Here is a 12,202-nt window from a genome sequence, read left to right on the forward strand (position 1 = left end):
TTAGTTTGACCACCAGCTGGTGGGACCCCATGGCCTGTTGTCCTGGAGCTGGTTTTGAAATAGACAGGCAGGGCAATTCTAGCTGTGTTGATGGCTCTGTAGCTGAAGTCCTTCATCGTGGTGAAGGTTCACCAGGAATTCCAGTACGTTGGTAACTGTAGCGGTTGAGTAGGTGGTCCCTGTATCCAAGCAGTACTTCTCCCATTTTTTGATGCTGGACAAGTGCTGTTTTTTAGTGGATGTTCGGAGGGATGCTGACATGGTGTCGACAGTTTGTTATGATAATCCCAGTCCCAGAAGTGGTTTGTGCAGAATCTGCAACCCAGGAGTTTGATTTTTTTCATGGCACGGGTGGCTTGTGCCCGACACTGGGTGTTAATAACTCTGGGTCACTGGGGAATACCATCGGAGTTTCAACAACCATGTCATGGAGTATTGGGAACCATGGCTGTGTAGGCCAGTCGGGTACTATCAAAATACCTGAAGCAGAGTCCATTTGTACTGTGCGTAGTCCCCGACTGATGAGGCAGAAGGGAGGAAATGCATGGAAGAAGAATTTCCCCAATCCAGCGCGAACGCATCTACCGCTGCTGCCTCAGGGTCTGGTTCCCAAGCGACATACATAGGTACCTGGTGATTTAGCCTTGATGCAAATAAATCGATATCTGGCGTGCCATATTGCTTGATAACTTTTGTGAAATTTTTTTGGGGGGGGGGGTTTTAACATCTATTCGATGTTGTCATTAAATTTATGTGACCTGGTGTCTGCCACTGTATTTAGCTTACCTGGCAGGTAAGTTACTGATAGCCAAATATGTCTTTGGACACACCATTGCCAAATTGTGTTGACCAACTTGTCGTATGATACCGATTTTATGCCGCCCATATGGTTAATGTAGGCCACCACCATAGTATTATCTATTTATAACCGTACATGCAAGTGATGCATATTTATGCATATGCTTTTAAACCATAAAAGTCACCCAAACATCTCTAGATAATTAATGCCCAGTGTAAGTGGTAACGATGATTCTGGGTTAGTCCATCTACTACATGTGCTGGATATAGAGCTAGTTGCTCCCCAGTCTTGAGTACTGGCATCTGTTTGGATAACTGACGTAGGGTTAGTGATAATAATAGGCTGAAACTATGTCAAACGTTTTTTGCCCACCACTGTCGTTCTGATATTACTTCAGTGGGTAACTTCATGAAACGATCAATAATGACCTGTATGTCGTTTTTGGTACAAAGGTCCGAATTATGTAGCTGGAAATGCTGCTACCATTTTCCCAATTACTCTGTTACTTGTCGAGTAGTTGGTAGTTTGTTGACCATTAAATTGTTGCATGATTGTGCCAATTCAACTATGTTGTCTCTTGGCAATGTTACAGTCACGTAGACTGAATTAATTGTGAAGCCCAAGTAGTCCATGATAGTGGATGGCTTCAACTTAGATTTATCTGGATGTAAGACAACCCCAGGGTTTCGAATAACTGTTTGGTAGCTGAACAGCTAACATAGTCAAATTCATGGTCTTGCCTACCATTTAGGATATCATCAAGATATGCCATGACAATATGTTTTTGTCTTCTGAATATTGCCAGAGCTGGTTTTAGTGTCTGGGTGACACTCTTGGGCTGATGTGAGCCCATTGGGTAACGCTTTAAACTGCTATAGCTGCCCCATCCAGGTAAATTTCAGGTATCTGCGATGATCCTTGTGAATGGTACTAAATAGTAAACATCTCTAAGATGAATGCTTGCCATGAAATATCCTTTGGAATTTAGTTGTTTGGCAGTAACAACCGGTTCCATTTTGAAATGTATATACTTAACAAACATATTTAGTGAAGTTAAGTCAATGATGATGCGACATCCACCATCTTTTTTGGGTTTAGTGAATATATTTGATACGAATTGCAAGGGTTCAGGTTTTCCCATGATACCCTTTGTAATTATTCTCACCAGTTCAGCTTGTCCCTCTTGTTTCTTTAACGGAGAGGGGAAAAATACCCTCTGGGGTGAATGTTGACCTGGTGGCAATTTTTCTAGTATGAATTGTATTCACTAATGCCATTGAGTATATACTGATCACTCGTGATAGACTCCCATGTGTTAGTATTACTCTATATACTGGTAGGAACCAGACCCACCTACCTCCATGGTTATGGGTATTCTTCTGTTTCCTGCCGGTCCAACGAGTGTTGCACGTCGTCTGACGTGGCGGTGACGTTGGGGGGTGGCAAATTTTCCATGGGGTCCGCTCTGGGCCCTTGTCTAAAGAAGACTTTCGGTGATAGATGCGGACCCCGAGCTTTCATCAGTCCGATATGGTAGACGTTGACTGATGGATGCGATGGGGTGCTGCTGCGTAGGAATTACTGTTTTTGGTTACTCGTCCCGGCCCTGCCCTCATGAGCCGAATGTTTTGTAAAACCTCTTGCATGTCCTTCATATGCTTTGTGAGGTTTTTTCCCCAAAGAGCAGTGGGTCTGGCTCAGTGGCTGGGGTATGCACAACCCCGCAATGTAGGATTTTATGGCAGGTCTTATGACTTGTTTACGAAGGTTGTGATCATCTCCGTATTTGTCCATGGAACAAGGAGAAAAAACGATGTGATGGCTGTCGTCAGGCTTTTAACGGCCTCCTGCACGTGGGGTTTCCACGTAGCTGTCCACCACACCTAGCAGCTCTCCCTGTTCCTGCACCCCTTGCATACTCCCGAGATCTTCAGCCATTGCCCCTGTTCTTGACCAGCCCAGTCCTGGTCACCAAAGCTATCCTCTGGAAAGGAGGAAGCAATGGACAGTGCACAAGGCACTGTGGAGGGAGTGCCTGACCTCCCTCTGCGAGAGCGCCCCTCCTGGGGTGCACCTCGCTGGAGCTCCTGCTCCAAGAGCCGCTCCATGCGGCTCAGGCGGCTGTCTCTCCCCCGCCTGGGTGGAGAGACGTCCCCGTCCGATAAGTCGGAGCCACCGGCCGGAACGCCTCTTCCTTGGCTTGTACATCCAGCCCGCTGCTCAGGCGCTAGCGGGGCTGGGCTCGGACGCGGTGTCGGGGTAGCGGAACGCCCGGTAAGCGGTCCTACCGCCTTGTTGCTGCCCCCGCGAGATGAAACGCTCCTCCGTGGAGTCGAGCGTGGGGCAGGTCTGTGCAGGCAGCTGTCTTTCCTCCCGTGCGGGTGGAAAGACGTCCCGTCCGATAAGTCGGAGCCACCGGCCGGACGCCTCCGTGGCGTTACTTCCAGCCCGCTGCTGAGGCGCTAGCGGGCTGGGCTCGGCACGGTGTCGGGATAGCGGAGCGCTGGGTTAGCGGTCCTACTGCCTTGATGCTGCCCCCGCGAGATGGAAAACGCTCCTCCGTGGAGTCGAGCGGGGACAGGTCTGTTCCGTTGCTGCCCCCCCGCCCCAGGTGGAAGGCTCCTCCGTGGAGTCGAGCGGGGGACAGGTTTGTTGCAGAGCCTTTCTTCTCTGCCGGACAGCAGAAGGCTCCCTGTGAAGGAAACCGACGTCAGCTTACCTGACGGTCCGTTCTTTCACCTCCATAGCGGGAGCGCCCGACTCCAAGCGGGACGTCTGCTGGACGTAATGCCGCGCATGCGTGCTGAACGGGTTCTTCACGGAATCGCTAACGTGACTCCGAAGTAAAATAGACTAGTATAGCTGGGTCATGTTGGCTGGTGTGGGCAAGTTGGGCCGAAAGGACCTGTTTCCACACTGTATCACTCTATGAGTCTCACCCTGGCCACCCTCTTCTCTTCTCTCCCATCAGGCAAAAGGTAAAGAAGTGTGAAAACGCACACCTCCAGATTCAGGGACACTTTATACTACACTGTTATCAGGCAACTGAACCATCCTACTACAACCAGAGAGCAGTGCTGTACTACTATCTACCTCTTTGGTGACCTTCGGACTATCCTTGATTGAACTTTGCTGGCTTTACCTTGCACTAAACGTCATTCCCATATCATGTATCTATACGCTATAAATAGATCGATTGTAATCATGTATTGTCTTTCTGCTGACTGGATAGCGTGCAACAAAAGCTTTTCACTGTACCTCGGTACACGTGACAATAAACTAAACAATAACTGAAACTTTTGCCGATGTTATCTCACTGATTTTAGTGAGATAACATTAGGTCTAATTAATTTGTGGACAACTATCTTTACAGTTTTATTTTTGCAAATACATTCACTTATGTTCGTAAAACCATTAAAACATTCAACTGCACTTTAAAATTTAAACTGGAATATCAAGTCCAGAAGTATATCATGATATGTGTTTAAGAAGGAACTGCAGATGCTGGAAAATCGAAGGTACACAAAAATGCTGGAGAAACTCAGCGGGTGCAGCAGCATCTATGGAGCGAAGGAAATAGGCAATGTTTCGGTCTGAAGAAGGGTTTCAGCCCGAAACGTTGCCTATTTCCTTCGCTCCATAGATGCTGCTGCACCCGTTGAGTTTCTCCAGCATTTTTGTGTACCTAGTATATCATGATAAATTGCTTTCCCCGTCATCCTTGTGCTTCGAATTACTTATCCTTTTGCTTCCAGAGAGAAGCAATTAATTCAATTCAATGAACTTGATTTTTCTGTTAGGAACTTTGGTTTCTGCAGCCATACAACAAAAAGAAACAATTTTACAAGACACACAACCAACTCAATTCACACAAACATCCATCACAGTGAGTCTCCTCCTCACTGTGATGGAAGGCAAAGTCTTGTCTCACCCCTGCTCTTCATCCTCTCCCGATATTAAAGCCCCCGGCGGGCGATGGTAAGTCCCGTGGTCGTTAAACTTATGACATTAAACTTTTATAAGTATTATATTACTTTCCTGGAATCTTAAAATAAATCTTAGAAACCTATCTGGAATTCAGTATTTGCTACTTTTGCTGTGTGTAATTTTTCAGCAGTCCTTACCCCAGAATAAAACTCCAAGCCCAGGGCAGCTTCAGTAGGTAGTGTCCAAGAACAGCACAAACACCAGCTTCCATAAGACAAGGGCCAAATGCCAGCCTCAGGCACACAGCCTTCAACTTCCGAAGAGCCTGATAATAAAAGATGGGGTGAAAAGTCAATCCAAAAAAAACAAAGACAATAAGCTCAACACTAGTCCCAATCGTGATGGCGGTGTTTTTGCTTCAGCCAACCTGACTGTGAGTCAGAGCTGAGAACTCCAATGCACCGTGACCACGGCTGCTCCCACAGCAACTCAGGTGAAACATTATCACATGCAAGGTTGAATGGAAGAACTGAAGAGGAATATAAAGAGTACCGAAATATGGAATCATATAGTCATACAGTGTGGAAACAGGCCCTTCGGCCCAATTTGCCTACTCCAACCAACATGCCCCAACTACTTGGATGTGGCCCATATCTCTCTAAACCTAACGTATCCTTAAATGTTTCTTAAACATTATGATACTACCTGCCTCAACTACCTCATCTGGCAGCTCGTTCCATACACCCACCACCCTCTGCATGAAAAAGTTACCCCTCAGGTTCCTATTGCATGGGATCCAAGGAGAGATAGCTGAATGGATAGAAAATTGGCTTCATGGAAGGATGCAGATAGTGGTGGTGGAAGGTTGCTTCTAGGACTGGAGGCCTGTGACTAATGGTATGCTTCGGGGTTCGGTGCTGGGCCCGTTACTGTTTGTCATCTATGTCAATGATTTGGATGAGAATATACATGGCAAGATTAACACGTCTGTTAATGATACAAACGTGGGTGGTTTTGCAGATAGTGAAGATGGTTGTGAAAAATTGCTGCAGATAGATTAGCCAGGTGGACAGAGGAATGGTTGATGGAATTTAATACAGAGAAACGGTAGGCCTCTGGGGAGTGTTGTAAAGCAGAGGGATCTAGGAGTGCAGATTCATGGTTCCTTGAAGGTTGATAGCGTGGGCAAAAAGGCTTTTAGCACATGGGTGTTCATCAGTCAGAGTATTGAGTATAGAAGTTGGGAGGTCATGTTGTCTTGGAAATAAGACGTTGATGAGGCCGCATTTAGATATTATATTCAGTTCTGAGTACCATGTTATAGCAAAGAAGTTGTCAAGCTGGAAAGGGTACAGAGAAGATTTACGAGGATGTTGCCAGGACTAGAGGGTCTGAGCTATAGAAGTTGAGTAGGCTGGGACTCTATTCCTTGGAGCACAGGAGGATGAGGTGTACAAAATCATGACTTATAGAGGCTGATAAATGTGAGGTGCTACACCTTGGCAGGACAAATCAAAATAGGACGTACATGGTAAATGGTAGGGAATTGAAGAATACAGTTGAACAGAGGGATCTGGGAATAACCGTGCATAGTTCCTTGAAGGTGGAATCTCATATAGATAGGGTGGTAAAGAGAGCTTTTGGTATGCTAGCCTTTATAAATCAGAGCATTGAGTATAGAAGCTGGGATGTAATGTTAAAATTGTACAAGGCATTGGTGAGACCAAATCTGGAGTATGGTGTACAATTTTGGTCGCCCAATTATAGGAAGGATGTCAACAAAATAGAGAGAGTACAGAGGAGATTTACTAGAATGTTGCCTGGGTTTCAACAACTAAGTTACAGAGAAAGGTTGAATAAGTTAGGTCTTTATTCTCTGGAGCGCAGAAGGTTAAGGGCGGACTTGATAGAGGTCTTTAAAATGATGAGAGGGATAGACAGAGTTGATGTGGACAAGCTTTTCCCTTTGAGAATAGGGAAGATTCAAACAAGAGGACATGACTTCAGAATTAAGGGACAGAAGTTTAGGGGTAACATGAGGGGGAACTTCTTTACTCAGAGAGTGGCAGCGGTGTGGAATGAGCTTCCAGTGGAAGTGGTGGAGGCAGGTTCGTTGGTATCATTTAAAAATAAATTGGATAGGCATATGGATGAGAAGGGAATGGAGGGTTATGGTATGAGTGCAGGCAGGTGGGACTAAGGGAAAAAAGTTGTTCGGCACAGACTTGTAGGGCCGAGATGGCCTGTTTCCGTGCTGTAATTGTTATATGGTTATATGGTTATATGTTATATGGTTATAAAATCATGAGAGGAATAGATCGGGTAGATGCGCAGAGTCTCTTGATCGGAGTAGGTGAATATAGGACCAGAGGACATAGGTTTAAGTTGAAGGGGAAAAGATTTAATGGGAATCTGAGGGGTAACATTTTCACACAAAGGGTGGTGGGTGTATGGAACAAGCTGGCAGAGGAGATGGTCGGGGCTGGGGCTAAACAGTTAGACAGGTACATGGATAGGACAGGTTTGGAGGGATATGGACATAACGCTGGCAGGTGGGGTTAGTGTAGCTGGGACATGTTGGACAGTGTTGGCAAGTTGGGCCAAAGGGCCTGTTCCCACATTGTATGCCTCTATTAATTCTTTCCTCCCTTACCTTAAACCTATGTCCTCTGGTTCTCGATTCCTCGACTCTGCGCAAGAGATTCTATGTGCCTACCCGATCTATTTCTCTCATGATTTTGTACACCTCTATAAGATCACCCCTCATCCTCCTGTGCTCCAAGGAATAGAGTCCTTGCTTACTCAACCTCTCCCTATAGCTTAGACCCTTGAGTCCTGGCAACATCCTCGTAAATCTTCTCTGTACTCTTGCCAGCTTGACATCTTTCCTATAACATGGCGTCCAAAACTGAACAGAATACTCTTAATTAATAACTGCAACATGATCACCAAACTTCAATTCTCCATAGAGTTAGAATCCATAGGCTAGAATATATAATAAAAACATACCTAGAACTCAAAGTATGAGATTTAAAAATATAGCAACGTTACATTGAGCTTTATTCTAAGAGGATTTGATCACATCTTGGTCTAATTATATAAAGCATTGATCTGGAATACTGTGTCCTGGTTCTCCAACCTAAAGGAGGACATAAGCAATAAAAGGGGAGCACTGAAGGTTTACTACAGTGATCCTGGGATGGTGGGCTTGTCCTCGGAGAAAAGGTTAAACAATACAGGCTTGTACTCTTGAGTTTCGGATGAGATGTAGTTTTATTGAAAAATCAAAAACTTGTTAAGGCTGATGCTTCTCATGGCAAAGCTGTATAAAATCATGGGTTGGGGGATTCAGGACAGAGTTGAGAAAAATGGATAGTGAATCTTTGAATTACATACCCTAGAGGTCTGCAGTGTTCAATTACTGAGCACACCACAGGAACAGGCCCTTCGGCCCACAATGTCTATGCCGAACACAATGCCAAGACCAACTCTTATCTACCTGCACATAACCCATACCCCTCCATTCCCTGCGTATCCAAAAGTTTCTTAAATGCTACTATCGTATCTGCTTCCACTACCACTCCTGGCAGCACGTTCCAGGCACCCACCATCCTTTGAATAAAAAACATGCCCTCCATCTCTCCTTTAAACTTTGCCTTCTCACTTTAAAGTTATACCCTCAAGTATTTGATACTTCCATCCTGGGAAAAAGGTTATTACATATTGTATCGATCACCACGGTCGAGTGGTGGCGCCATTGAGTGTGGCTGCCTCGCCTGCAGCTGTCTGTCCTTTCATTCTTTTGTTATTTTTAGTCTGTTTTAAAGTTTGTTTTTGGAGGTCTTTTAGTCTTTTTTATGTGGGGGGAGGGAGAAGCTGTTTTTCTTAGTCACTTCCTGGTCCAGGATGCGATTATTCTCCGAGCCGCATCTGCGCCCCCTCCTCGTGGCCTACCATCTGGATTGGCACGGCCTTTCCTGCCGGAGACCGGCCAGAGCTTCAGCTTCAGCAGCGGCGCAGCACTGGATTCCTTCGCGAAGCGAGCGATGCCTTACCGGGAATCGCCGTGTTGGAGCTCCAGAGTGCTGGGACTGCCGACTTTGATACTGTGGAGCTGTGGTCTGCGGAGTTTCTAACCACGGGCGGCGGGAGCTCCAGCGGCTGGCGGTGCTGACTTTCCAGCCGTTGGTGGCGCTGACTTTGACATCGCGGAGCCTGGGATCTCTCGCCAAGGTCGCCAGCATTGAATCTCCGCCCAGCTCGGCCTGTGAACTTCGGAGGCTGCGGTCTCTGGTAGGAAGCGGCCGATTCTGAGGCTCTGGGCCGCTGAGCGTGTTCTTCTGTTCGAGTGCCTAAAACATCGGGTCGCCATTGCGGCGTCTGCGGAGGCCTCAATAGGCCCCGACCACGGGTGAACAGAGGAAGAGGACTGAACTTTGGTGCCTTCCCTCACAGTGGGAAACGTTGAATCCCCTGTGGGGGGGATGTTTTTTATATTTTATGTTAAGCTCTAAAGTGTTGTGCTTATCTTATTTGTGTGCTGCATGGTAACTTAAATTTCACTGCACCAATTGGTGTATGTGACAATAAATGTCCTTTGTATCCTATCTGTGCCTCTTGTAATTTTACATACTTCTATCAGGACTCCTCTCAATCTCTGTGCTCCAGAGAAAACAATCCAAGTTTGTCATCCCCTAATGCCCCCCAATCTAGGCATCATTCTGGTAAATCTCTTCGGCACCCTCTCCAAAGCCTCCACATCCTTATTGTAATGGGTCGAGCATTTTGTTGTCTCTGTACTGTACGCTGCACAATGACAATAAAGTTTGAATCTGAATCTGAATCTGAATCTGAGAACCGCATGCAATGCTCCAAATGCGGCTTGACCAAAGTCCGCTAAAACTGCATCATGACTTCCTGACTCTTCTTCTTGGTCTTGGTTTCTTGGTCCTACAAAATATTCCAAATGGAATTTAAACTGGAGGTGGTGGAGGGAGGACTTAAGCCAGAAAGGGTTATTAGGAAGAAAGAGCTACTTTAAATTTAGTTGCATCTGGTTGGGTAGCTATAGTAGGGTGGAGATTATTCCATGCTATAATTGTGCGGGGGAAGAACAAATTGCTGTACACATCTGTCTTTGTAGCTGGAATCACGAATTGGATCGAATGCCCTCGTCTGCTCCTAATTGGTTTGGGTTTGGTGTAGGTCTTGTAATCTATGTCGAGCTGACCATTTAACATTTTGTAAAAACAGGTCAAACGGTGAGCTTCACGTCTGTCTTGGAGAGGGTTCCACCCCAGTGAATTTAGAAGTTTGGTAACACTCGCTTCTCTCTCATAGGTGTTAGTAACAAATCGAGCTGCCTGTCTTTGGACACGTTCGATGGAAGAAATGTTTTTATTTGTGTATGGGTCCCATGCTGCAACTGCATAGTCCAAATGAGGTCTAACGAGGGTGAAGTATAGATTCTCCTTGACAGAATTATATGCCTTCTTAACGACTCCATCTACTTGTGTTGCCATTTTCAGGAGGTTATGGACTAGGAAGCCAAAATCCCTCTGTACATCAATGCTGTTAGAGGTCTTGCCATTAATATCTATTTTACCCTTACATTTGACTTCCCAAAAAGTGTACCACCTCACACTTGCTCAGATTAAACTCTATCTGCTTTTTCTCCACACATTTCTACAGCTGATCTATATTCCACTGCAACTTAACAGCCTTAAACCCCAGCAATCTTGCTATCGTCTGCAAACTAATTAACTAAGTTCATTCAATTGATATTGATAGTTTGAGAGAACTAAAAGATACGAGTTAGTGCATGAAAGGTACAACGTAAGCCAGGAGCTCATTGAATGATGAAGCAGGCACAAAAGGATACAACTTGACCCTGACCCCATTGAGCCAAACTGTTTGCTGCACCAGTTTCCCACGTCCAGAGGTTCTGTTCCTTTACCTGGCCATGAAATTCAAGGCTACACTGGTTAGGATCAGCTACCAGATATTTCAGTGGCACAACAATGAATGAGGAATATCCAATTTCAGTAACAGTGGGTTTATATGTGATAAATGGAGGTGTAGAACACATTGTAGAACACTAAATAGAGGTGAGGAACATTGTAAATCACATTAAATAGAGATGTAGAACACATTAAATGGAGATGCAGAACACATTGTAGAACACTAAATGGTGGTGTAGAATACATTGTCCATACCTTTGCGTCCAACCCAAGTCCGGCTCGGGTAAGAATAATCGCAAGCGCTATACTTCTCAAGGATGATGACCACTTGTAGTCAATGTAAATTGCTTCACTGACAACGGGAATATTTCGGAGAGCAAATCCAGCAAGTAGCATTCCTAATACACACACGGGTACAAGTGCAAAGAAAACATTACAGATTAAACAGCTGTCATGTTAAATTAAATCTTGACAGCAAACACTGCTATGGATCAGAGCTTGGATAACATTTGGCTAACATGTCTCCAGCAAATAAAGATACCTGGCAGCCTTATGGCGGATAGATCTACAAGTCCAGATCAGATTGACCCTGGGTTCTACAGGAAGCAGGGGAAGAAATTGCTGAGGCTTCAGCTGAGATTTTATATCTCGTGGCCACAACCGAGGTATCAGATGATTATGGGAAGATATATGTGATCCCCTTTTCAAGGAGGGAAGCAGGGTAAAAAAATACTAATTACAGGCCTGTTTGCTAATATCAGTAGCAAGGAAGTTATTGGGAAAAAAAATCGTAAGAAATCCGCACATCTCCTTTAAACTTTGCCCCTCTCACCTTATTGCTACGGCTTCTAGTCTTTGGTTTTTCCATTCTGGGAAAAAGATTCTGACTGTCTACTATATCCTAATAATAGCTTGGAGAGGCAGGGACAAATCAGAGATAGGCAGCATGGATTGTCAAGGATTCATCTTATCTGACTAATCTGTGGAGGTAACAAAGTGTATTGACAAAGGCCACGCAGCAGATGTGGCTTACATGGACTTTAGTGAGGCCGACAACATGGGAGATTGGTCCTACAGTTTTGGGTCAATGGGGTCCAGCGTTGGATATTATGAGGAGAGACTGAAGGTAGACAAAAATGCTGGAGAAACTCAGAAAAGTTCAAAAGAGGACATGACAGATATATAACATTATGAGGGATATAGTTAGGGTAGATGGCAAGTACCTTTTCCCTGCTTCAGAGATGAATAAAATTAGAAGACACAGACTATGAGATTTAGAGGGGATATGAGGTGGACCTTTCTCACCCAGAGAGTGGTTGTACCTGGACCACACCTGGAAGCACAGCCTCTGACAGCCGTTAAGAAGCATCTCAACAAGCACTTCAATCTGAAGGCTCTGTGCTAAATACTGGGAGATGGGATTAATGCGGATGGGTGCCCACTGGTTGGTGTGGAGTCTGTGGACACAGTGGGCCTGTTCTCATGCTTTATGATTCTGTGAAGAGGTGAGAGAGAA

The 12,202-nt window shown here is 45.3% G+C and overlaps 1 protein-coding gene across 1 annotated transcript in view; it reads right to left on the reverse strand.

Annotated features, from left to right (window-relative positions):
• Positions 1 to 12,202, reverse strand: part of slc9b2 (solute carrier family 9 member B2) — a 99,907-nt gene that overhangs the window by 53,658 nt on the left and 34,047 nt on the right. The window contains exons 5-6 of the mRNA XM_033020430.1: positions 10,942 to 11,084; positions 4,924 to 5,051 (exon numbers count right to left, since the gene is read on the reverse strand). Of these exons, the coding sequence (XP_032876321.1) occupies positions 4,924 to 5,051; positions 10,942 to 11,084 (271 nt within the window). The remainder of the gene's footprint in view (positions 1 to 4,923; positions 5,052 to 10,941; positions 11,085 to 12,202) is intronic.

Source organism: Amblyraja radiata, chromosome 1 (genome assembly GCF_010909765.2).
Source record: "Amblyraja radiata isolate CabotCenter1 chromosome 1, sAmbRad1.1.pri, whole genome shotgun sequence".
Lineage (NCBI taxonomy): Eukaryota > Metazoa > Chordata > Chondrichthyes > Rajiformes > Rajidae > Amblyraja > Amblyraja radiata.